The sequence below is a fragment of the Protopterus annectens genome, chromosome 16.part0 (assembly GCF_019279795.1).
Source record: "Protopterus annectens isolate FY-2018-M chromosome 16.part0, PAN1.0, whole genome shotgun sequence".
Classification (NCBI taxonomy): domain Eukaryota; kingdom Metazoa; phylum Chordata; order Ceratodontiformes; family Protopteridae; genus Protopterus; species Protopterus annectens.
The window spans coordinates 673,673,275-673,701,221 of record NC_056750.1 but is presented as its reverse complement, the minus strand read 5'-3'; the positions used below and the strand labels follow the sequence as shown (position 1 = coordinate 673,701,221).

At 42.3% G+C, this 27,947-nt stretch overlaps 1 protein-coding gene across 1 annotated transcript in view; it reads right to left on the bottom strand.

The window, feature by feature from the left end:
- Nucleotides 1-27,947, bottom strand: part of EHMT1 (euchromatic histone lysine methyltransferase 1) — a 1,716,251-nt gene that overhangs the window by 1,603,982 nt on the left and 84,322 nt on the right. The window contains exon 3 of the mRNA XM_044058169.1: nucleotides 23,861-24,029. Coding sequence (XP_043914104.1) covers nucleotides 23,861-24,029 — 169 coding nt within the window. The remainder of the gene's footprint in view (nucleotides 1-23,860; nucleotides 24,030-27,947) is intronic.

Below are 27,947 nucleotides of genomic sequence, written 5' to 3'. Positions count from 1 at the left end.
TCGTGGTCTGGGCCTAAGAAAGGAATGCAGAAGGAATGGAAATCCCTATGCGGTATTTGCTTCCCACAAGAAATGCAATTATTAACTTTGTCTGACATCGGTCTGAGGCAAGAAAAGTTTCCCCAACGGGGTACTTAGCTTTCAAGAAGACTTCGGTTGAAAAATATTCGTAATCTCAGGAGCTGGCCGACCGGCACTTGCGAACTGCTTCTGCTTCGGGCACCGCGCGGCAAGAAAGACTGAAGAAAATGGTGTCAGCTGGTTCTTTTATACCCCTGCCGCACTGATGTCAGGGAAGAAGCGACGACATCCGACGCCGGACCTTGACTTTGGAATTCGGCCGACCGAGGACCCGCCTGACGGCAGGATAACCCATCTGTTATGACTGCAGCTGTATGCACGATGAACATCTCAGTGGCCTATCGGACTCCAAAAAGATCTAGACACAGGCCTGTGCCACAGCCTCAGTCATCGAAGAGGACTGTGAAAGCATCTCACCTTCACCAATAACAAATCTGGGTGGACTGGCAGATAGCAAATGAGCGTTGCCTGGTACCCTATTCTTTGGATGCTTCATACGCATAGGTAGATCAACCTTGGTCATACTGGTGGATGACATGGTATGAAGAAAGCCCTAATGACTCTCTAAGGTGCTTAGCTAAAATCTCAGCACTGTGTGTGATCACCCTATTGTTAAGGGAGCTCAGAACAGACAGGTAACATTGTGTTCTGTGCCTCAACAAGCTACCAAACAATAGTAAAAGTCCCAGTGTAGTATATGCTTGCCACAGCGGACAGGTATCTTAACTTTCTCTAACATTAAGTAAGAAAAGCAAGTTCCCTAAAAGGGGTATTAAGCTTTAGAGGTCTTCTTTCTCTGGTGCAGACAGACCAATGCCCTGACTAGACGTTATGATGCCAGCTGACTACCTTTTTAAATGAGCAAAAAAAACAAACTAATACACAATAATGAAAACATACAGTTGTGTACACTTACCATAAATGTAGTTGTTAGAGTGTATTCACCGTTGCAGTCATTACATTTGAGTAATCTGCTGGCAGGTTGCCCTCAGTCGGCCTGAATAACAAAGTCTTGAGTCCTGTGTCAGTTGCTGTCCCCTCTTCCATGACGTCGGGTCACCAGGGGTATAAAACATGCAGCCAATGCCATTTTAATCAGTTTTTCTTGCCCCAGATGTCAGGTGCCCCCAGATGGGGAGCAAAAAAAAATATATATATATATATATGTATATATATATATATATATATATATATATATATATATATATATACACACACACACACACATACATACACACACACACATATATACTTTATAACACAAAAAAATTACCTTCAACTAAAAGCAAATACACCAGAAAGGCTTTTGAGCATAGTGAAGGAAAGAGGAGGTGCAATAATAGAAAAGAAAGGGTGCTGGCGGGTGGGTAACCCAGACTGCAACAGTGAATATCACTCCAACATCTACATTTATGGTAAGTGTACACAACTGTACTATGTTCTTCGTGTTTCACTGTTGCAGTCATTACATTTGGGTAGAATCCCAAAGCTATGGTTGGGAGGATGGATTTATACAGCATTAGGAGCAGCTATAAGGCCCTGCAGAACAGCAGTGGCAAAGCCTGCCTTGGATTTGGAAAAGAGGTAAATGGTAATGCTTTGTGAACGTATGAACTGAGCTCCAAGTAGCAGCTTCTAGAATGTCTCTGGTAGGGACCCCTCTGAGAAAAACTGCTGAGAGAGGCAGCCCTGGTAGAATGCGACCTGATCCCCCTTGGGCACAGGTTTACCATGGTGCAAGTAGCAGAAACAAATACAATGGCTTATCCATTTTGAAATAGTCTGCTTTGATATAGACCTCCCCTCAGTTCCTGCAGCAAATGCCACCAGTAGTTGCTCAGACTTTCTTAGAGATTTTGTCCTGTTCAAGTAGAATCTTAGTTGTCTGTGTACATCCAATGAATGCAGAATCTGCTCCCCCTTGTTCTGTGGATTTGGGAAAAAAGTTGGCAGGTGAATGGTCTGGTTAAGAGCCACACTGGATACCACCTTAGGCATAAACGAAGGATTGATCCTGAGGGCCACCCTGTCTGGGAAAAAGATAATGAAAGGCTCCACTGCCATGAGAGCATGTAGTTCTGAAACCCTTCTAGCTGAAGTGACTGCCAAAAGAAAGGCTGTCTTCCAAGAAAGAAATTTTATATCTGCAGTAGCAGCTGGTTCAAAAGGAGGTAGGGTGAGTTTTTCCAGCACAAAATTGAGGTCCCATGCAGGAATCGGTGCTCTCCTGGGAGGCCTTAAATTTTTGGCCCCTCTGAGGTACTACTTTAGCAGGGGATGAGAAAAAAAGAGGAGGCTCTGTGCTATAATGAGCCGAGATGGCAGAGGCATGAATTTTTACTGAAGAAAAAGATAGGCCTTTGTGAAGCATCACAGTTAAGTATTGCAAAATCTGAGGAATATCGGGCTTAGCTATGTCTATTCCTTGTGCTTGGTTCCAAGCACAGAATCTCTTCCATTTATCAACATAAGATTCTCTAGTACTAGGCCTTCTAGCCTCCAAAATGACATCTAGCACAGGTTTACTGAGAGATGTGATTGGTGAAATTAGTTGATTAGCCATGCTGCAAGATTCAGAGTTTGGAGAGGAGTGTACAGAATTTAATAGTTCTGCTGAGACAGTAGAGGAGGTGTTTGAGGCAAGTACCATGGAGGAAGGTGTGACATTCCTTAGAAGCGGGTGCCAGTGTTGGCAAGGCCAGTCCGGAAAAATCAGAATCATTTTTGTTTTTTTCCTGTCTGACTCGGTAAAACCTTGGAGAGTAGAGGCAGAGGGGGAATGGCATAGACTGACAGGTTTTTCCAGCTGAAGGATACAGCATCCATTTTCCATGCTTTTTTGTGATGAGCTCTTGTGCAGAATTTGTCCAACTGATAGATTTATTTGCCTCTCCACAAAACTATGTCTGGGCTCCCCCATTTTCGTGTCACCATGCTGAAAGATTTGTGGATCCAGTTTCCATTCGTGTGGGTCCATAAGACTTCCGTTTAGGTCGTCTGCTGGAGTATTTTGCTTTCCTGGCAGGAATTGAGCTTGAAGATGTATTTGGCAAGTCAAGGCTGTGTTCCACAAGGCCATGGCTAGTCTGCAAAGAGGGTTGGGAGTGGTACCCCCCTGTTTTTTTTTTATGTACCACATAACTGTGGTGTTGTCCGTCTTATCAGTAGTCATCCTGGATGAAGGAAGTCCTTGAACGCTGTCAGAGTATTCTGTACAGTTAGCATTTCTTTCTGGTTGATATGTAGATGCATTTGATTTGGGCTCCATTTGCCATGAATGCATCTCCCTGCCAGATGGGTCTCCCAAGCATAGTCTAATACGTCTGTAGGTAGGGTTTGGGTGGCAGGGGGTAGAATGAATGACAGTCCCTTGTTTTGGTGACATGCCTCTGCCCACCAAAGAACTCCTGTTGCAGGCAGGGAATGAGAGGAATCACTGCTTCCAGGCTGTGACAATGTTGACTCCATAAGCTTTTTAGGTACCACTGAAGTTTCTTCATATGCAGGTCTTGCATGTGGAATTAGTAAAATGCAGGATGCCATGAACCTCAAAGCCTGCAGAATTTGTCTTCAAGATAGCTGAGTTTTTGTTGCCACTTTAAGTATGTTGTCAATTGAATTTGTCTGGCGTGAGGTAAGCCATCTGGGCAGTTGTATTCAAGCTTGCACCCAGGAATGTAATTATTTGAGAGGGTAACAGGTGTGATTTATTTTCGTTTATGGTGTATCCTAGGCATGCTAGAAGCCTTTTTACAAATGCCAGATGCTGAAGAAGAGTGTCCTTGTCCTCTGCCTGAATGAGACAATCGCCCAGATATGGATAAATTTGAATGTTTGTCTGCAAAATGCAATTACTGGTGCCAGGAACTTTGTGAAGACCCTGGGTGCAGTAGATAAGCCAAAGGGCAGTGCAGAGAACTGGTAAATCAAAAAGCCTGCTTTGAAGCGGAGGTATCTTCTGCAAGATTCCCTGATTGGGATATGCAGGTATGCTTCTTTTAGTCTATAGAGTTACCAACCAGGTATTCTTGCCTAGCATAGGCAGTTGTAAAGTCAGCATTTTGAATTTTGGAATGTCCAGGAAAGTATTTAGAATGGATAAGTCCAGAATTGGACGCCATGATTTGTCTTTTCTGGGTACCAGGAAAAGTCTTGAATAAAACCCTTGTCCTTTTTCCTTTTCTGGTACTAGTTGCATACCCCCCATATCCATGAGGGACAGGACTTGTTTCTGGGCCTCTGCCCACTGATTTGGTGACAGATCTGGCCATCCGTTTGGAACTGGCAATGTGTGGAAATGAAATCTGTATCCCTGGGATACTATATTTAAGACCCACTTGACATGGGTAATTAGATGCCAATTTTGAGCATGAAGTGCTAGTCCCCCCCCCAAAAGGGGCTGCCAAAAGATAAGTGCTTGTAGATGGCAGAGTGAAGTCATTGAGACTGCTTACTGTAGGGTGGTGCTTTACCTCCTGATTTAGAGGTGGAGGCACCCCATTGTTTTGACCTGCAAGATCCTTGTGACTGAAACCTGGAGCCTTTGGAGCATCTGGGTTTAGCCTGAGCGGCTCTGTTGGACACTGGAAAGGACCAATTCTTAGTAGGCCAGTGTCTACTGAACCTGGGTGGCTGCACTTGCAAGAAATATTTTACAGTTTGCATAGACTTAGCTTGGTCTTCCATCTTTAAAACCTCTTCTGCCTTATTACCAAACAGACTGCCCTGCTGTAAAGAAGCATCCAACAATTTAGCTTTAACATGGTCAGGCAGATTTTGCTCCTTGAGCCAAGCATGCCTTCTTATCACAGAACCAGTTACGTTGGCCCTGCAAGTGGCCTCCAAGGAATCAAAACCACATTGCAAAGTATGCTTTCCAACCTGTTCTGCTGAATGCAATAAATCCTGTAAAACTCTCTTCCACGCAATCCAAAATCAACATCATTTTATTTCAGTAAACCCATAACATGCTGTTGATACTTAAGCATATGAAACTGGCAGCTTAAAGCCCAGATTGCCAAGGTTGCAGATGTATAAACCATCTTCCCCCATATATCCAGTGTCCTGGAGTCCCTATCTGAAGGGGTAGGATTTTTGGCTGTAGAAGCCTCAACACCCTTGGGACCCTGAGAAATAGTTTCAGGGTCAGCAGCAGGATTTTTTAAAAGAAATTTGTGGGAGTCAGGAACCCTGTAATATCTGGCTTACTAGGAGCCAGAGGCAGGGAATCAGGAGCCATGCTTGATGCTGAAAAATCATCATCAACTATGTCTAATACAGGAGATATAGCCAAAGGCCTATGCTAAGGTACAAGAAAATCCCTAAGCCTCTTTTTGGATTCTGATGTCCTGACTCTCCCAATTAAAATGTTTCCCTTAAAGTATGCAAAGGCACTCCAAAAGAGAAATCCTCTGGAGGAGAAGCAGAAGTGATGGATTCCTCTGCATCAGAGTCCTCATAAGGTGGGATAGAAAATTCCTGATCAGAAGAGGAATCAGAAGAAATGGAAACCTGATCTGAAGATTCATAATCAGTGCCTTGCCTCGGCCTCTTAGCAGGGGGGGGGGGGGGCATTTTGATAATTTGTTTTTTAGGAGAAAAAGGGCCCTCTGGAGGATTTGTATTGTCTGAATCATCAGAGGAGTCATCTGAAGAAACTGGCTCAGGGGGCTCTGCTCTAGGCCTCTTCTCTGGAGGTGGGTGAGAGGCCCTGTCTGGGTGTGGTTGGGATCCCCTGATCAAAGAAATGAGATCCTCTGCTAGACTAAGCATTTGAGAACTAGAGCTAGGCCTGTGAGAGGGGGTCTTAGCAGGTACAGTTTTGGAAGATTTTGCTGCTTTAGCCCTGGCAAAAGCCTTAATCGACATGGATGCAGGGGGCCTAGCAGCTCCACGTTCAGGCAGATTCAGCCATGCTGGATGAGGCATCGGTAAGAGGTAAGCTTTCGGCCGAAGGGAGAACAGTGGACTCTGTTTCAGCCGAAACAGAGACACCCGCGGTTGGCTTAACCGCAGTTTCGGCCAAAACCGCGGACCGCGAGTGTCGGTCCTTTTCCTTTCGCTTTTTAGTTATTTGCGTAGTCGGAGGATCCGACGACATAATGTAAGCAAAAGCAGAGCCGAAAAACTCCTCAGCAAATTCCGACCGACGTCTAAGCGTCCGTCGGTTGAAAGAAGCACAGGCTAGACAAGCTGCTACGTCGTGGTCTGGGCCTAAACAAGGTAGGCAGTAAGAGTGGAAATCTTTATGAGGTATTTGTTTGCCACAAGTTAAACAGTTATTCACTTTTTCTGACATCGGCTGAGGCAAGAGAGTCCCCCCAACGGGGTACTTAGCTTTTTAGAAGTCTTCGGTAGTAGAAATCTCTGGTTCTGACCGACCGGCACTTGCGAACAGCTTCTGCTTCGGGCGCCACGCGGCAAGAAAGACTGAGGAAAATGGCGTCGGCTGATACCTTTATACCCGAATAACTGCAGCTATGACGTCGGGTGGAGTGCGACATCAGCCGAGGCCAGACCCAGACTTTGGAATCCGGCCGACCGAAGGGCTGCCTGACGACAGGACAACCCATTTGTAAGGACTGCAGATGCATCCTTGAAGGACATCTGTACTATGTTCATCATGTTTCACTGTTGCAGTCATGACTGTAGGGTAGAATCCCAAAGCTGAAAGAAAGGGAGGTGGTCATAAAGAGGAAGGGGCGGCTAAAAGGCCCTGCAAGACTGCAGAGGCAAAGCCTGCCCTAGACTTAGAGTAGAGAGGTAGATTGCAGTGCTTAGAAAAAGTATGCACTGAACTCCAAGTTGCAGCTTCCAAAATGTCCTTGGTAGGAACTCCCCTGAGGAAGGCCGCAGAAGTGGCAGCAGCTCTGGTGGAATGAGTCCGTATACTCCCTGGGATTTGTTTTCCATGGTGAGAATAACAAAATCTGATTCCATGAGCAATCCATTTAGAAATGGTCTGTTTTGAAATGGCTTTACCTTGGGAACTTGAAGCATAAGAACCAAACAATTGTTCTGATTTTCTGATGTCCTTGGTTCTGTTCAGGTAAAAACGTAGTTGTCCTTGGTTCTGTTCAGGTAAAAACGTAGTTGTCTGTGTACATCCAAGGAATGTAAGATCCCTTCCCCTTTATTTTGAGGAGTGGGGAAAAAGGTTGGCAAGTGGATCGTTTGATTTAAAGACACTTTGGAAACCACCTTAGGCATGAAGGTAGGATTAGTCCTCAAAGATATCCTGTCGATGAAAAATAATATAAGGTTTCACAGCCATAAGAGCTTGTAACTCTGAAACTCTCCTGGCAGAGGTTAGGGCTAACAGGATAGCAGTCTTCCAAGATAAAAACTTGATGTCAGAAGAGGCAGCAGGCTCAAAAGGAGGCAAGGTTAGTTTTTCCAAAACATAGTTGAGATCCCAAGCAGGAATGGGAGGAGATCTAGGAGGTTTAAGTTCTTAGCTACTCTGAGAAACTGTCTCATGAGCTGGTGGGAAAAGATGGGAGGGTCTGAATTACAATGAGCAGAAATAAGAGAGGCATGTATCTTAATGGAGAGAAAGAGAGACTCTTATGTAAGAAATCTGTCGAGTAAAGTAAATTTAAAGTAATGTTAGGAAGAAGAGGATCAGAATCCTGAGCCTGCATCCAGGAACAAAATCTTTTCCATTTTCCTGCATAAGATTTTCTAGTGCTAGGACATCTGGCTTCTAAAATGACATCCATAACCTGCTTGGGCAGTAAAGAAGAAATCGAAGGCCCTGGAATAACCAGGCCGCCAGGCTGAGAGTTCTGACATGAGTGTAGAACCTGACCCTGATGTTGGGACAGAAGGTTCGGAGACTGAGGTAAAACCCAAGGGGGCTCCAGGCATAGGTTTTTTAGAGTTGGATACCAAAACTGCCAAAGCCAATTTGGAGCCAGCAAGATCATCATCTTGGGCTTGTCCTGTTTTATCTTCAATAAAACCCGTGGAAGAAGAGGAAGAGGCGGAAAGGCATATCCCGAGAGGTTCCTCCAACTGAATGACAGGGCGTCCACTTTCCAAGCTTCTCTGTGGAAAGTCCTGGTGCAAAAATTCTGTAGTTTATGATTGAGATGAGATGCAAAGAGGTCTATGTGAGGACATCCCCAAGACTGCTGTTATCATCATGAATATTTTGGTGTCCAGCATCCACTCGTGTGGATCCGAAAGGTTTCTGCTCAGACTGTCTGCCAGGAAGTTTTGTTTCCCTGGTAGAAACTGAGCTTGAAGATTCAGATTGCAAGCTAGAGCTGTGTTCCATAGATACATGGCTAGTCTGCAAAGGGGGTAGGAATGAGATCCCCCTTGATTGTTTATGTACCACATAACTGTGGTGTTGTCTGTCCGTATTAGCAGTTGTCCTGGTTGTAAAAGATTCCTGAAGGCCAATAGAGCTTTCTGAATGGCTAACATTTCCTTTAAGTTGATATGCAGGTGCTTCTGATCCTTTGTCCAAAGGCCCTGCAAACAATTGCCCTGAAAATGGGCTCCCCAAGCATAATCCGAGGCATCCATGGTTAGAATCTGAGTGGCAGGAGGCAAACGGAAGGGTTTCCCTTTGTTTAGAGCACATGCCCTGGACCACCAAAGAAATTCCTTTTGAAGGCAAGAAAGGACAGAGATCAGTATGTCTAAACTGTGGCAATGCTGAGACCATACACTTTTTAGGTAACACTGTATTTTCCTCATGTGTAGTCTTGCACATGGTACGAGAAGGATGCAGGAGGTCATGTAACCCAAAGCCTGCAAGAATTTCCTTGCAGATAGTTGAGTTAGAGTTGCCAAGGTTCTGAAAGTTGAAGCCAGCTGTAATTGTTTTTCGGATGTCAGAAATGCCATCTGGGTTGTGATGTTTAGAAGTGCACCCAGAAAAGTTATCTTTTGCGACGGTGTCAAATTTGACTTTATGTTTACAGAGAATCCCAGGAACTTGAGAAGGTTCTGTACAAATTCTAGATGCTGGAGTAAGACATCCTTGCTGTCTGCCTGAATTAGACAAGTCATCCAGATAAGAGTAAACTTGAATTCCCTTGAGTCTGCAGTAAGCTACTACTGGAGCCAGGCATTTGGTGAAGACCCTGGGCGCAGTAGACAATCCAAAGGGCAGTGCAGAGAATTGAAAGTGCCTCGATCCGGCCTTGAACCAGAGGTATTTTCTGCGATCCTGCCTGATGGGAATGTGTAAATATGCCTCCTTTAAATCCAAAGTTACCATCCATGCATCTTTGGACAGCATTGGAAGTAGCTGCTGTAGAGTAAGCATCTTGAATTTTGGAATCTCTAGAAAGGTGTTCAAGACGGACAGATACAGAATGGGTCTCCATGAGTTTTGCTTCCTGGGGACTAGAAAGAGCCTTGAGTAAAAACCTTTTCCTATCTCTGAAAGAGGAACCAGTTCTATGGCATTCATAGCCAAAAGAGCTTCCACCTGGTTTAAGGCCTCCGTCCATTGATGTTTTGGAAGGTCTGGCCATCCGCTTGTCCTTGGCAAGGTATGAAAATGGAATTTGTAACCTCTTAAAATCACATCCAAAACCCACTTGTCTTGGTTTATTTGAGTCCAATTTTGATAAAAGAGAGTTTTCCTCCGAGAGGGGCTTCCAGGCAAGAAGTTCCTGTAGCCCAACAGAGGGAGTCATTGAGTTTGTTTCCTTTGACATTGTGACCTGTCCACTCCTCCCCTAGGGGTGGAAGCAGTCCACTGTCTTGGTCTATAAGCAGCTTGTGTTTGAGGCCTCCCTCTGGAGCGTCTATATCTACCCCTCTGAGGCCTGTCTGAAGTGGGAAAGGACCAATTTTTTGAAGGCCAATTCCTGCTAAATCTAGGTGGCTATACTTGTAAGAAATCTTCTGTTTGCATGGATTTCGCCTTGTCCTCCATCTTTTTAATCACCTCTTCAGCTTTTGATCCAAACAAAACATTATGCTGAACAGGAGCATCCAATAATTTAGCCTTTACTTGTTCAGGTAAATTTTGTTCCTTTAGCCATGCATGCCTTCTAATGACTGTACCCAGAGGCCGCAGCCCTACAAGAAGCCTCCAAGGCATCAAATCCACATTGTAAACCATGCTTCCCAACCTGTTCAGTGGCATGCAATAAGTCATGTAATTCCTTATCTGCACAGGCAGAAATGGAAGTAAGCTTTTGTTTTAAGACAGACAAGAGAAATTGCTGGTATTTAAGCATATGAAACTGACAGTTTAACACTCTAATGGACAAAGTAGCAGAAGTGTACACCTTTTTGCCCCATCTTTCTAAGGATCGAGAATCCTTTTCAGTAGGAATGGGATTTTTGGCAGAAGCAGCCTTAACTCCCTTAGGAACCTGAGAAATGGTTTCAGGGTCAGCAGAAGGGTTCTTGTATAAAAACTGATGGTAATCAGGAACCCTGTAATATCTATCAGGCTTAACAGGAGCAGGAGGAAAAGAGTCAGGGGTTAAGTTAGCCTCCGAAAAGGCATCATCCACAATATCCAAGACAGGAGGAATAGCCAGAGGTCTATGTTGGGGAAGAAGAAAATCCCTCAGTCTTTTCTTGGATTCCGAATACTCCTGTCCTTCCCAGTGGAAATGTTCCCTCATTTCATGCAAAGTTTCCCCAAAAGAGAAATCCTCAGGGGGAGAAGCTGAAGGAAAGGATTCTTCAGCATCAGAATCCTCATAATGAGGGAAAGATTATTCCTGATCAGAAGAAGAAACTGAGGAAACAGAAGCCTGATCAGAGGAATCATAATAAACATCCTGCCTTGGCCTTTTGTCTGGAGGGGGATGCGAACCCCTAATCATAGTAAGCAAATCCTCCCCCATCTTGAGTAACTGTTTCTGTGACTTGGGAGCCGGTTCAGAAGAGGCCTGTGTTCAAGTCTTTGATTTAGAAGGAGTCTTTGCCTTTGTCTTTGCCTTTACTAGTAGCTGAGTAGGCCTGAAAACCCCTTCGGAAGCCGGTACCTGCACAGCAGCTCCGGACCCATCCGAAAGAGCATTGTCCGAAGGTCCTGCAACAGAAATATTTAAAGGCCTGGTTGGCTCCTCATGAGAGTCCGTTTCGGCCATCGGTTCTGAAATGGCAGACGACAGGGGCTGCAAAAGCGCCTCACTGACGACAGTCGAAACTGAATCTGGCTCCGCTTGTGCACTATCAGATTTGGACCTCGGAGGCCTGTCTATCATTGCGGCGTTTGTGAATTATGGTAGCCGGGACCATATCCGACGACATTTTGTAGTTAAAGCGCCTACCGAAGTAATGAAAAGCAAAATCGTGCCTTCGCTTAATTGTACGTTGATTGAATCTAGCACAAAACCGACAACTAGCTACATCGTGGTCAGGGCCTAAGCAAGGAATACAGTAAGAATGAAAATCCTTATGAGGTATTTGCTTCCCACATGAAATACAATTATTAACTTTTTCTGACATCGGTGGAGCAAGAAAAAGTTTCAACGGGTACTTAGCTTTGAGTGGAGAAGAAAGTCTTCGGACCGAAGTATATCAGAAAAATTCGTCAGGAGTCAGCCGACCGGCACTTGCGAACTGCTATCACCGCACGGCAAGAAAGACTGGAGAAGATGGAGTCGGCTGTCAGCTTTGTACTCCTGGCGCTATGATGTCAGGGAGCATGGTTGAACAGCCGACGCCAGACCCAGACTTTGGGATTCTGGCCGACCGAGGGCTGCCGGCCGGCAGGGGAGAACCCTACAGTCATGACTGCAACAGTGAAACACGATGAACATCAGTGAAACACGAAGAACATCTGTGCTGGAGAACACTCAAAGCTCAATAAACATACAAAACAAACTAAGTCAAAACATAAAATGATTACATCATTGCAATGTTATATTTAATTCTACTCATGATTTTAAAATATTTAACTAGAGTTCAGTTGATTTAAATACCTCTCAAGCTGATTTATTTTGTATGGACCAGTCATTTGTACCAGCCTGGGAGGTGGACATACACGGAGTTGTTGGTGAACTTCAACTCTATGTCAGAAAACTCTGTGTTCAGTACATGATGGCAATCATGATTTGTCAGATAATGAATTAAATAACTTGCGCATTCACAGTAAATTCAGTCCAGAGCTTCATCATACACAAATTTGAGCAGGTTTCAGAGATGGATGTTAAGACATTTGAGAAGTACGTGACTACCACATTCCTAGCACAACCTTTCTAAACAGCAATATAACATTTTAAAAGAATTACAAGCAGAACAGAATTTATGATTTATGTGCCCGGATAAAGGTGGTGGGCTTGTCACCATGCATCAGCAGAAAGGCATATGTTTGATTTATTGTATGATAGTACTTTAAACAGAAATCTATTAGTGAGGTCTATGTTTTATATCATAAAATAGATGTCACTTTAAAATATAATATACTTATGCAGGGCGAAATTCAACCAGATCAGTATACATTTTTAACAGTCAAGGAACCTATGAATACAGCAATATTTGGTGCCCCCAAAATCCAGAAAAATGTGGACTGTCTACCCTTTTGACCGATGATGAATGCGTGCATGTCAAGAGTTTTATAGCAAATTATACTGATAAAATGTTGAACCAAGATGTTTACAGCATTCATTACATTTGTAAGAACTCATGGGAGTTCCGGAACAGGGTGAGTCAGTTAAACAATGTTTCTAATATTGGTTTTTATCACGACTGATTTACAGGACTTATTTAGCTACATCCCGCATACCACTGATTTAGAACTATTTTCAGAATATTTAGCTGACAGTATTTACCCCAGAATACGAATATCCTTTGTGCCTTACCAGACATAGTTTTGCATAATTACTTATTTTTTGAAGGCCATTACTTCTATCAAAATACGGGTATAATGATGGAAACAGCATGCGGCCCTCTGTATGCAAATACAGTCATGGCCACTTGGGAAGATAAGTTTTTTGTTTAATAGTCAATATAAAGGATTTTGGAGCACGTACACCTGCTTTCTTGATGACATCTTTATAGCGTGGACAGATGGTAAAGATAAAATAGATGAAATTATAACTTACATCAATAATACAACCACCTTTTTAAAATTTACACACAATATTGGTACAAAACAAGTTGCATATTTTGATGTCCACTTAAGAAAGGAGAATATTTCAGGGGATATTATAGGTTGTGTGTCAAATTTATAGGAAATCTACATATTCAAGTATGTTCCTCATTACACCAATTACCACCCTTGGCACCAAAATGCAGGCCATTGTTAAGGGTCAACTCGTGAGGGCCAAGATGGTTGCTTGTGTCTAGACACGGACTTCCTCAGTGAGGTAGACAAACTTTGCACAATGTTTTTGAATAAAGGGTACCCGGAGTCATTACTTAAATCTGTTAGAGAAGAAATACAAATGAAAAGTATCAAAGGGATTTATACACAACTTCTGCACCACGAAAATTCAAATTTACTGTGGAAGATGGGGTAGACGATAATTTGTGTACGATGAGCTATAATGTTGGTACATCTGTCACCCTTATGCATCAGCAACAAACTAGTTTTGTACATTCTTTTGTAACCACACACTCAATGGACAGTCCCAAGATTAGTAATATAATCAGAAAGAATTGGCAGTTTATTAACAATTGAACTAAGTAATTGTCTAGGTCCTGTGCCTAATATGGTTTACAAAAACAGGCACAATGTTTTAATGTTTATGACATTATGGGACATTCGAATGTTAACACATCTATGGGGGTGTATGTCCAAATATGGTGCATGTCCCCAGTGTCCCTTTATTTTTGTGCAGTGGTTTTTCAATCCATGATAAAGTGATTTGCATTCCTGGATAATTTAACTGCCACACAAAAGGGATTACTTATGCTGCTTTATGCCAACTTTGTAATAGTTTTTATGTTGGCAAATCAGAGTGCAAACTTAAGATATTGTACATATGAGCACAATTATAAAATAGGGAAGGCTAAATCTATGAAAGCACTCTAAACATAATGCAATGGTCAGACCATCATTTTCTGTTACTTTAGAAAAAGTGAAAGTTGGTCCAAAGAGTGGTTCTTTGAAATTATTGGAGAGAGAAAACTTCAGTGGCAGACTTCTTTAAATACTTGAGCCCTCCAGGACTCAATGAAGTTATAACAATACAGTGCTTACTTAAGAGGAAAGCGTATGAAAAATCATGTTTGCAATTTCTTTTTTATTATGCATTTTCATAGATGTATATTTTATCTACAATTTTAGACAACTGCTGCTTTAAGAGTTTACAGCCATTTTTCCAGTGGAGTTGTCGTGTGATTTAGAAGCTTATTTAAGTGCAAATTTTAAACCTGGCAAGTTTTATCTGCAGTCATCTGTATGCTTTTATACGAAAGCCCTTTTTTTTTTTTTATTTTTGACTATTAAGTTTGTTTTGTACATTTATTGAGCTTCAAGTGCTCTACAGCAGAGTTTTCAGCATTGTGACTCCTTTTACATCTGGATGTCTTAACATCTGTCAGGGCATCTCCAAGCTCCTGGAGGAGGAAGTCCTCATAGTCAAGCTAGCCAAGGGCTTCTATGGCAGCAAATTCCATCAGTTAGAACTGAAACAGTGAAACACGAAGAACATCTTGTTTAGCTTTGAGAGGTCCAAAACAGTTCTCAAAGTGCCCTCTTTTCTTGGGACTAGAAACATCCTTTTCCTTCTTATTCTGGAGAAACAGGCTGGATGCAACCTTGTTGAAGTAGCTCCCTGATGATAGGTGCTAAGAGGATTTCTTACTCTTTTGGTGGATTTGGAATGCCCAAGAAGGGTGGTATTTCTCTGAATAGTGACCCTTCGCCATGATGAGGGCCCACTGGTCCCTGGGGATGGATTTCTACTGGTTTAGGAAGGACAGTCTTCCTGCTACAGGTTTGGAAGGGATGGGAAGAGTTAAGGGAGGGTGGCACAGTACATAGTCATGGCTGCTCACTGCACTGGGTGGATTCTTTGGAGCCCTTTGTGATTGTTCTGTTTGCTATCGCTTAGACTGCCCTGGTCAAGGACCTTGTCAAAGTGGGAAAGGCTAAAATTTTGAATAGCAATTCTTACTCTTGAGACCACAGACAGGCAAAATTCTTAGTTAGAATCGGCTTTGCTTTTTTCTGTCCAGTTTCTCAAAAACTTGTTCAGCTGGAAGACCAAAACAGAATTCATTGTCCAATACAGCATCTAGTACTTCAGTCTACCTTATCTGACAAGGGTTGCAATCTTAAGCCATGCATGTTTGCCGATTACAGAACCTGTAATAACAGTTCTGCAAGAAGCATATAAAGCATCATAGTCACATTTTAGGGAGTGTCTGCAGACTTGTAAAGCTTCTCTATCTCATGAACTTCCTTCGATAAGGTTCTATCCACAACACAGTTTACTTTGCTAGGATTTTGCTTTGAAGAGATTTAAGGTGCTTTAGCATACAGAGCAGACAATTCAAAGCTTTCATTGTCAAGGAGGCAGAGGCATAAGCTTTCTTCCCAAATTTGTCTAGTTATCTAATTTTCCTGTCAGTGGGCAGGGAATGTTTTGCTGATCCTTTAGGTATACCTTCTGTGGATTCAGTGGAAGCATCACAAGGATAAGCCTAAAGATTTTTAAAGAGGTAATTTTGAGATTTAAACACACTGTAAAATCTGTCCTGTTTCCTTAGAGCTTGGGGGGGGGGGGGGGTTGGGATGTAGAGCTAGGTCTTCAAAGATACCATCCAATACAACATGCACTGGAAGAGCAGCCAGTGGTCTGGGTGAAGGCAAACTTAGCAGTTCCCTGGAATGGGTCAGGGCCTGGAAGAACTGCTTACTTTCCTAACAGAGCATCCTCCATCCATGCAGGGTAACCCCCCCCCCGAAGGAAAGGTACTCAGTGGGAGGCAAAGGAGAGTACGTCATCGGAGTCTGGATAAGTTTGAGGTGGTAAGTGGCCAAATAAGACAACTCCTCATCCTCGGAGCTAGAGGAATCTTCCTCTTACCGAAAACCTACTTCCCTGCTCCTTTTAGATGGAGAGGCATTGGAGGCAGAAGCATGAGAAGGTTCTCTAGATTTCATTAAGGCCATAAACTCTTGTGCTATTTGAAGATGGTCTTGGGCTTTGGTCTGAGAACAGGAGGTTGGAAGCAGTGACAAAAAATGAAGGTATTCTTATCAGCTGTCCATTTTAAAGGGATGACCACAAGGATACAGTTGGCAGACCGAAGTTATGGTTGTGGTTTTGTTAGTTAGGGAAGCCAGTCTCCCTCAACAGCTATGGTATGAATGATGGAAGAGGAGGGCCTACAAAGTGATCTCACCTAGGAGTCACCTGACCAGGGGGGCTGCAAAAGACCTCACCTAAGTCAGTTGACTTAAGGGCAGTAACTGGAGCTTTTTCAGAAACTTAAGGGTTCTTTGCCTTTTTGTCCTTCCATTTTTGGAAAGATGTAGTGCACAGTGAAGTCTACAGAAGACCTGCAAAAGTAGTGGACTGTGATGTCACCAAGAAAGCCAAAGTAAAGGACTTCACATGGAAGGCAAATATCTCAGACCCACACAAGTGTTTTTGTATGGAATTTTGCACCATCAAGACAGTTAGACATCGTGCGGAGACCCCAAATCACAACATAGAAAATGGATGAAAACCTTTGTGGGATTTGCGTCCCATGCTTCAAGCAACTGTTTATTTTTTTGGACATAAAATTTTTAGAGTAATTTCCCGAACATGGTACTTATCGGACTGAAAAGGGTAATACTCTGCAAACAATCCAACTAATGGACTTCAAAGCAAACTGAACTAATGTGAAGCTTGTTAGACTGAATGGCTAGAAAAAGCTGAAGATGGGGCCGATGGATGCCTTTTCTTACACCCTGACATCTAGATATCCGTTTCAGGGCATCCATCAGCTACAGATGATGGAAGGACTCTGGAAATTGGGCAGGTCACAGGCTTCTGCATGTTAAGAAGACCAAAGAATCAGTACTGCAACACCAACTATGAAGATTATCAATTGCTGCATCACTGCTCTTTCTTTCTGAAGTCCCGGCCATGACAACACCAAGGTTTCCCCTTTCGGACAGCTTGACATTTTCTCCAAGTCTTCCCTGCTTTCTGGATGACCACCTCTTCTTGTGCCCAGTGGAGTGGTCAATTCTTGGTGGAGCATTTCCCTTCACATCCAGCAAGGGAACAAAACAGATGCCGTCAAAAACTGCACCGTCTTCCCCTTTACCACCAGCTTCTTTAACACCTGTTTAACTGCAAATAAAAGGCAGCTTATTTATTATGGAAGCATTAAGGAGCCATACCTTTTGATGATCTGTCAAATACTGAACCACCAGCCATGTATGCATCTCCTAATGAATGACGCCTACCACACTGCATGATGTAGCCCCCATCATCACAGCCATACTTGGCAGAGTGCTTGCAAGCCTGAGAGATAAGACTGCATACATCTAGCATTTAACACACTGATTGCCGCCCATCTCCTCAGCTTTGTCCTTCAGATGCCCCAAAAGAGTGCCCTGGTACTTCAAAACACAACAGTGGTAGAGGTGTATACCTTCTTCCCAAAGCAGTCAATTATCTTGTTTACCTTGTCATTAGGAAGGGAATTCTTGTTTTTTATCCCAGATAACCACTTGGTGGATCCCATGGACACCATAGCCACATCAGCAACAAGATTCTTGTGCAGGTACTTATGGCAGTCCATAACCCTGTAAAAACAGTCGGGCTTCACGAAAGCAGAGGATCAGAAGTCTGGCTCAGAAGATGGATGGGTAAATACATCCTCCAATGCTTGAGTCACTAAAGAATATCCAAAAGTTTGGCTCTGACAAACCCAGACATTATGTACACCTTACATGGGCAGAGTACTCCTCAAACTCCCATTTAAACTACTCTGAACTCAACCAAGTGCATCACCAAATAAGAAATCCTCTGGTGGGGAGGCAGAGGATAAGGTGTTATCAGTACCTGACTCACAGCTGTCCATCTTTAGGATGACAAGCTAAACCAAGGTCCCACTTACCTGAGATTAAGGTAGTTCAGATGGATGCGAAAGATCCCAAGGCACTTAATGAAAAAAGGGAAAGATCCCCAGACAATACAAATACTATCTTGGCTCTTGCCTGAAAAAGAAGTCATTGACCTACTGTAACTGACTAAGTTAGCACACTGTTAATAAGAGGGGTATTTGACCCACATAAATCAATTCAGCTATCTTCAGAAACACAGGAGCCGGATTCCTTGGCAAGTAAATATTAGTCTCTTATTATAAAAAAACAGATTCCTTAACATAATGGCTGCTCTGGGGACAGCTTCAAATTCTTTAAGTACCAGCTTCATCAGATACTGTGAGGGAGTCAGGGTGGGTTTGGAGTCTTCTCAGCTAAAAGACGCAAGCTGAAGGATGCCCAAGACAAACATCGTCTCAGCTTTTGAGAACGTTGGTCACCTTCCTTTTCTCGTCTCCAGCCAGAGATGGGCACCTATAACATCTGTTTTAGAACTAGGGACATCCTGGCACACAGGAACTGAGAAAATAGTATCACATGGAATGTCAGAATAATCTCAGTATAAGACAGACACAAGCCTACACCATTTTAGAGCTCTCTTACCAAGAAAGCCATATTGCATTTAGCCTGAAAAATGAAGCAAGGCCTTTGGGCAACCTTTACCAACACGAGAGAAGGTTCTCAAACAATAAGCAAAAGGGGTAAAATAAGGGGGCTCCCTAGATCTGTTCCGTGTGCAGGTCTGAGGCCTTTTAACAGGTACCACACTCCATCCTTGGATACCAAAACACAAAAAAGACGTTGGCTGGAAAGTAGTACTGCAACTGTCGTGCACTTGAAAACCTGCTCTTGTGGCAAGGTCCTGGCACATTTATACTATGTTCTTTATTCATATCACTGGTGCAGTAGTCCTGACTACTGGGATAGTTCTAAGAGCTCAGGGGAACAGAGTACCTGAACAGAAGGGTTAGACTGCAAACTACCCTGTAGAAAGTACAGTTGCACAAGTTGTAGAAGCATAACGGTGTAGATGTTTGACTGATCACTGCTGCTGTAAGTTTAGCTACATGGTTATATCCTTGCAAAGCACCTAAACACAGTGAGCACTCAGATTTGGGCACCAAGCCCTTTACAGCTTTCATGCCAACAGAAAGACTGAGGCTAAAGACTTGACAAGGACAACGCAAGTAAAACACAAAAAAGATCCTCACCCTGGCAACAAAAACATGCAAAAATATGGGGAATGGAGCAGCTACTGCAGCAGTGACCATTTTAACATCTAGTGCTGTGCTACGGTTACTTACAAAATGTACTACATTCATCATGCAGATGACTGCTGCAGTAGCCTTGGCTATATTCACAGACTACCATAGCTATTCTGACTGGTAGGAGGAAATACAAGGGTTCAGGAGCTTTTGAAATAGTCAGGCATTGTATGAAAACTCTGCCATTTCGTCTGTCTGAAGCTTAAGGAAATGAGGTGAAACCCTGGCACAAAATCTTAAGCATCTGTGGTGTTTTTAATTTGAAATGTGGTCATCTGCATCTCTGATGTACAGGGTCAGGGTGGTGAACAGAACAGAGGGAGAAGATCATAAAGGGATTACTATGTTAACATTTTGAACTCTGGTACAAAGAAATAATCTCAACAGAAAAATCCACTAGTCTCCAAGTATCCTCCCATCACTGTTAAATGAAAAACAAAAAATTATTTTATTCTTGGGAAGGGGGGCAGGCTCTATTCTCCTTGAGATAGCATTTCTGTGCTAACATGAGGGAACAAAGGATTTTGTGTGTGTGTGTGTGTGTGTGTGTGTGTGTGTGTGTGTGTGTGTGCAAGAGAGAAAGAGAGGAATTCTTGCTTGAAAAGTAAGAGAATCCCACTGTAAATTTGTAGCACTTCTGAAATATGTTTAGTACTCAAGAATATGTTTTGCTTCCAGATATGCAGGAAAAGATACATTTCCTACTAGATTGTAAGAACGGCCAGGGTGGGGGAATGAAAAGAGGTCAAAAGGTAGTCATACACTCTGTGCTGGGAAGATCCCTGGGGTATACTCCTTTTCTTTTTTTCAGTCAGTTTCTCAGTTTTTTTACTACTTACTAGACTTCTGTTGATTTGGCTTTAAATACGCTTTCTGAAAAAAGGTCCAGACCTTGAAGAACACCTCTGTTAAGGAATTCCAAAAAGGAAATTCTTTGTCTAAGGGGGCATTTGATATCTGATTTCACATCTTCTGGTAAACTCTCAGCCACTCCTGTGCATTGCAGCAGCAGCCCTTAACAGCATCTACTGATGCATGTCTAGCACATTTTACTTAAAGTTCTGGGACTTGAGAGGCAGATGACAGGTTTTAAAAGACCGATTTAGTAGGTGAAGTAGGGAGTTGGAAACAGTCTACTGCATGTAATAAAATACAAAGCAAACACTAGGACATACAGGTCTAAGTAGTGGACCATCTAAGGAGAACATGGAATCATTTTCTAGCCACATCTGTCATTTTATTCTGCTCTTCCCACCAGGGACAGGATTAGAAGCTAAGGACTTGGACCCATTATCCCTGTCTACAGAAATCACGACAGAGTGAGCCAAGGGACTCCTAAAGAGTTGTTTACGAGAATCAGGTAAGTCGGGAAACATGACAAGCTTCCTAGATAAAAGTTGCACATCTGTAGAAGGACAAGATGAATTAAAGGCATCCTCCAGTGCCCCAAGAATTAAACAAAGAGGGAATCGGGGGAATGCAGGATGAAAGGTTCGTAATATCTTTTCTGTGTCTGAAACCTCCCTTCCCTTATACTTAAAGTCTACTAATTTTATCAAAAGCAAAATTTCTTCATTAGGTGAAGAGAAGTGTACTTTCACCTTTGACAGACTCGCAGGGGATAGGAAGAGCTGTAAGGGATACTCCAGACCTCCTTCCAATGCATCAGAATACTTCCTTTTAAAAATTGGAAGAAATGCTAAGCATGGAAAAGACACTAGGCAAAGTTTAATTAGTGGAAGAAATGCTAAGCATGGAAAAGACACCAGGCAAAGTTTAATTAGTGGAAGAAATGCTAAGCATGGAAAAGACACCAGGCAAAGTTTAATTAGTGGAAGAAATGCTAAGCATGGAAAAGACACCAGGCAAAGTTTAATTAGTGGAAGAAATGCTAAGCATGCAAAAGACACCAGGCAAAGTTTAATTAGTGGAAGAAATGCTAAGCATAGAAAAGACACTAGGCAAAGTTTAATTAGTGGAAGAAATGCTAAGCATGGAAAAGACACCAGGCAAAGTTTAATTAGTGGAAGAAATGCTAAGCATGGAAAAGACACCAGGCAAAGTTTAATTAGTGGAAGAAATGCTAAGCATGGAAAAGACACCAGGCATAGTTTAATTAGTGGAAGAAATGCTAAGCATGGAAAAGACACCAGGCAAAGTTTAATTAGTGGAAGAAATGCTAAGCATGGAAAAGACACTAGGCAAAGTTTAATTAGTGGAAGAAATGCTAAGCATGGAAAAGACACCAGGCAAAGTTTAATTAGTGGAAGAAATGCTAAGCATGGAAAAGACACCAGGCAAAGTTTAATTAGTGGAAGAAATGCTAAGCATGGAAAAGACACCAGGCAAAGTTTAATTAGTGGAAGAAATGCTAAGCATGGAAAAGACACTAGGCAAAGTTTAATTAGTGGAAGAAATGCTAAGCATGGAAAAGACACTAGGCAAAGTTTAATTAGTGGAAGAAATGCTAAGCATGGAAAAGACACCAGGCAAAGTTTAATTAGTGGAAGAAATGCTAAGCATGGAAAAGACACTAGGCAAAGTTTAATTAGTGGAAGAAATGCTAAGCATGGAAAAGACACCAGGCAAAGTTTAATTAGTGGAAGAAATGCTAAGCATGGAAAAGACACCAGGCAAAGTTTAATTAGTGGAAGAAATGCTAAGCATGGAAAAGACACCAGGCAAAGTTTAATTAGTGGAAGAAATGCTAAGCATGGAAAAGACACCAGGCAAAGTTTAATTAGTGGAAGAAATGCTAAGCATGGAAAAGACACCAGGCAAAGTTTAATTAGTGGAAGAAATGCTAAGCATGGAAAAGACACTAGGCAAAGTTTAATTAGTGGAAGAAATGCTAAGCATGGAAAAGACACCAGGCAAAGTTTAGTCTGCTTGTGTACTTCTCAAACTATACAGGTGGGAGGGGTGTCTAGTTATTTATGCTTCTTTCTTGGGGGACACGAGTGCAACTCTTTGATGACTTGTACTTCTGGATAGCCCTAAGAGAACTCATTGTCCTCTTTTCTTACCAAGCCCTGAAGAATGCTTCCTCCTTCAGTCAGGATGAAGCAAGCATCTGCCTATTCCACCGGTACCACATATGTCCAAGTCTGACTGGAACTGCTTGTATCATGGTCCTGAGTGATTTCCTGCAGACCCTAACCAAGGGGGATGAAGCCTGGATTGAGAGCCGAGGGATCCTAGACTACCACTGGAGAACTGCCCACCCCATATCAATCAACACAGGTGGATATCTGCATCCTAATACACCTTCTTAAAAGAACGTTTCTTCAACTGAAGAGGGACATCACAGGAAGATGAACTGGCAGCCATGGAAATGCAAAGACCTACAAACATCACTTTCCCAGGAAAAGTTGAAAGCTATTAAGTCCAGTACAAATCAGTTTTGATATGAAAGAACCAAAAATGTCAACTGAGTTGAGACTTCTTCCAAGGCATAAAAAAGAGACCACCTGCAGAGCTTGTATGGTATCTACATACTCATTTTTTCAGGCAGACTTGAGGCTCAATTCTTACTTCACCTGAAAAAAGTAAAGAAAGTCACCAGCAGGGTACTTGCCTGCCTATAAAAAGTTGGGCTTAGCCAGCCTGCAACAATGAAGACAAAGCATTAGAGTAACTGCATCAAAGGCAAAACAATTATGAAATTTACCGCCCATACATCCTATTTAAATCAGCACACACTACTGCTTTAGTGATGTACAATACACAAGAAAGGCACTCAAAAACACTACCATACAGGCCGGATACCTGATATTCTTGGCAGGGTATTCCCATACAGGTCAGCCTGCAGTAGCATAAAGCTAACAAACATCTGCAAATTCCCAAAGCACACAAGCCAAAATGCAATACTTCTGGGGCAGTTCAAAAGAAGCTGTTTAGAGTTACATACTCTAACATTACAAAAAACAAAAAAAAAAAAAACAATCACTTGCCATACGTTCACTGTTAAACAAGTCAGTGCTCTAGTGGTATTCACATAAAAAAACTCAAGTCCCAGTTGATCTGGAGTCTATTAGCATTTCAGATATTTGATGGAGCAGCAGGGAAGGACTAGTGTTAACATCCGTGGTGGCTCCGTGGGAGTTTCCTGTGACAATTACTAATGGAAACTGGAGACATCACACTAGCAGGTGTAGGCCAAAGTGATAAGTGTTGGGACAAGGCTGAGGTGCAGAAGAGGCAGGACAATAAGCTGCATGTCTTCCCAAATCACACCATAGGGAAAGAAGGAAAGAGTAACAGTACAACAAAAATAACACACAAACCCACCCACCCAGAAACGGACATGAACAGCTAAACCACCAGGAAGCCCTGAAGTTCCAAATAGCTGCAGCCCTACTACACAAATAGTCAAGGGGTAAAGGAGGTGGCTGGAAAATATAACAAAGGATGTGGAGCACTGGTTAGGGAACCACTATAGGCAAAAGGGAGAAAAAAAACCTTCAAAACAAAAAAAACACCATTTTATACAGACTCAGATTTTTTCTTTTAAAGTAGCTAAACTTACCTGATGGCTTTACACCCCCAGCGGTGTTCTGGTTCTGAGGTAGTGCTTGTTCTGATGTTTGCGACAGGGGTATGTGCAGCTGTAATCTTCCAGGCTCTAGGTTACTGTTGGGACTTTCATCTTTGCTCTCCCTCACATCTTTAATTATTTTCAGGTCTTTAGTAAAGATCTTAAACAAAAACAGAATTTCTCATTTACCACTGCAGGCGTATACAGAAATGCAAACAACATTTATTCAGAGAAGCATTACTGCATCCACAGTACTTTTACCAATCAGATTATACATGGTAGTCATCCCTGCTCTAAGTGCAAGAAGAAAAGAGAAAACATTTCAAGTGGCTAGTATGTAAACTTAAGTATTATTCCCCTTTATAAAATTTCCTACAGAAAGTATTTTATCTACTTCAGGAGCTCTAGCAGCTCAACAGATCATGAAATTAATTTTCCAAATGCCCAACTGTGTACTCTGCCCCTTGATACCAACCGCAGGAGCAAACCAGAATTCGCATAAAATTGAAGACAAAATGAGAAGACCACACATAGCACAGTAAAAGCAAAATGTCAGACAAGTGAGGACAAATAAAAGTCAAGAGACATCAGAAATCAACCACTAACAGAGGAGAAGAACTTGAAAACAAAAATGTAGTTTAAGACTACGTGCTTTATGGAATGGGAGGCAGACATGTACAGCCTAATAAAAACTAGGAAGCTAGAAGAGAAAGTAGTTCAGCAGAAAAAGAAAAATAGTACATATTTAAAATTCAAGCCCAACAATCTTAGTAGGCATAAAGAAAATAGTTAACACAAAATCAGGGTACTCTCTACCAACTGGAGATATCAGAGATGCAAGGTGGCAAATGAACAGGTAAATGGGAGTACAGTGTCTGTGCATCAGCTGCAGGAAGCTAAGGAAGATACAGTGCAAAGAAAACAGGAACAAAAAAAATGGAGATGGTACAGATGGAAAACAGAAATGGGTGGTTAAGAACACAGCAGACTGCAAACTACAGGTGAACAGCTCAATACATAGTGCAGAGGTAGACGAGACAGCAAGAACATGCCAATACATGGCCAAGTATGCATGACGCAGAAAGGAGGTGACAGACCAACATACACACAACAGACGGCATTAAAAGGGAGTAAGAATTAATACTGAACAATGCAGGAAGAAAGGCAGGGAGACAGGAATCTCTGCTACACTTACAGGCAGCAGTCAGAACATGAGCACAGGGAAGAAAAAATTAAAAACTGGTGCAGACAGAAGGAATGGCTCAACAGAAGCTGACAGGCAGGCTATCACAGTGAGCCTAGAAAGAACACAGCGGGAATGGAAGGCATAGCTCTCAAACTTACTTTCAGAATTGGCAAAAAGAAAAATTAGGGCAAGGCCCAACATTAGAGAAACGTTTTCAATACTTAATTACAAATGTTCCATCTTAAGTACAAAGAACAATGTTGAAGCAAAATCAGGGGTCACCCTTAAATGCTACAGACAGCAGAGATGCATGACGGGAGGTTGGCATAATGGTTAAGGTGTTAACCTTACAGACACAAGATGCAGGGTTTGATTCTCACATGGGGTAATTGGCTAGGCTTAAAATGTACTAATCTATGAACCTATGGCTGAAAGGAGATAAATGCAGTTTTAGTGACTCAAACTCAATCACAGGAAATATCAAACAGACATGGAAGTCAGACTAAAAAAGAAAGGAGAGAAAAAAAGCACCGACCAAACTTCAAAGAATGACACACACAGAACTAAAAGTGGGACAGTATCTCAGGGATAGTAGAAGGCACAAACTGTAGTACATATGGGCAAACCATAGACAGAATTACAGAAAAGGCACAAGGAAAGAAGCCCTTAAAAGGGGTAGGACATACAAAGAGTTGGTGTTCACTGGCCTTTTCAGAGGTGCTATGACAATAAAAGGATAATATCCTGGATTATAACGCATTACAAAAAAAAAAAAAAAACACTCAAGTGTGGCAATCAGATTTCCAACAACTTAAGTTTACCTGTGGAGCAGCAGAGTGCACTTACCAAACAGCTCTTTAGAATTTATCAGACCTTTATCAGATGGTCTTAAAAAATACACAAAGGCTCATTTTGTCATGTTTAACCCAAAGTTTTATTTAATCATCCAACAGGCTTTATTTCCACAAGTTTGCCCAATACAAGTAGGATGTCAGACGTCCACAGATTTCTTTAAACAAGTTTTATAAGCATACTGTTGAAAATCACTAAATTTTGATTTAAACAAATTTCAAGTTTGATTTAAAAATGTAAACAAACTTCAGTGAGCATCATTAACGACCTCAAATGTTCAAATAGTTTAGGGTTTAACAAATTTAAGTGCCATATTTTATTTTTAAGAAGCGAAAAAGATAAGCCCATCATTTAATCAAAAATATTAAAATTTAAATTGTGTGTGTGAATATGGTCAATGCTTACCAAAACAATGAACCTTGACATTGTATTGCACATTTATTACAAATTTTATGAACATTTTAAAACTATTAAATATCTCTGTAAACATTAGCAATTTACAGATAAAAGGGAAAATTATAAAGAATATACACAAAGCATGCCAGTCATAAAATTGACAAATATCACACACACACGCACGTGTTCCTTAAACAAGCCCTAGGTGAAAAGTACAGTTTTGTACCTACCATAAATGTAGAAGTTCGAGTGGTTATGCTGCTGCAGTCATCACACTTGGGTTATCCTGCCGTCAGGCGGTCCCGCAGTCAGCCTGAATTCCAAAGCCTTGGTCCGGCGTCGGTTGTCGTCGCTTCTTACCTGACGTCACTGTGGCAGGGGTATAAGAGAGGCAGCCAATGCCATTTTCTTCAGTTTTTCTTGCCCCAGATGTCAGGTGCCCCAAACTAAGAAGGCAAAATAAGAAGCTTGCAAAACATACCTTAGTGCAAAACAATGGTACTTAGTTGTAAGCGAATACACCATATAGACATGCATCCCAAAGGTTGAAGTACATGGAGGTATAAGAAAAGCCTTGTTAGGTAGAGGGGATGGAGGGAGGGTAACCTGGACTGCAGCAGCATAACCACTCGAACATCTACATTTATGGTAGGTACAAAACTGTACTATGTTCATCGTGCTATGCTGCTGCAGTCATCACACCTGGGTAGAGTCCCAAAGCTATGGTTGGGTGGTAGGAGCTAAACTGGGTTAGGTGCAGCTACGATGCCCTGCAGAACTGCAGTGGCAAACCCAGCTCTGGTTTGAGTACAGAGGAAGGTGGTAATGCTTGGTGAAGGTGTGCACTGAACTCCAGGTAGCTGCCTCTAGAATGTCCTTTGTTGGGACTCCTCGGAGGAAGGCTGCTGAGGTTGCTGTAGACCTGGTAGAGTGAGACCTAATACTAGCAGGCACTGCTTTCCCGTGGTGTGAGTAGCAAAAGCGGATGCAATGTGTTATCCATTTGGAGATGGTCTGTTTTGAAATAGCCTTTCCTTCTGAGCCGGGTGCATAGGATACAAGGAGTTGGTCAGATTTTCTGAAGGCCTTTGTCTTGTCCATATAGTAATGCAACTGTCTGTGAATGTCCAAAGAGTGAAGGAGTCTTTCTCCTTCATTCTGTGGGTTTGGATAAAAGGTGGGCAAGTGAATGGTCTGACTGAGAGCCGCACTGGATACTACCTTTGGCATGAAGGAAGGGTTGGTGCGTAAAGATAATCTGTCCTGATGGAAAATGATGAAAGGTTCCACTGCCATAAGTGCCTGCAGTTCGGAGACTCTGCATGCTGAGGTGATAGCCAGCAGCAGGGCTGTTTTCCATGACAAGTATTGAAGCTCTGTTGAAAAGGCTGGTTCAAAAAGAGGAAGTGCTAACTTTTCCAGAACAAAATCTAGAACCCAAATTGGAGTTGGTGGTTTTCTGGGGGGTCTTATATTCTTTGCCCCTCTGAGAAACTGCCTTAGCAAACGAAGAGAGAAAATGGGAGGAACCGTATCATATTGAGCTGAAATGGCTGAAACATGGATCTTTATGGATGAGAAAGAAAGGACTTTGTGTAGCATCTCAGTTAGATATTGGGGAGCAATTTGGTTGCGGGAAAATTT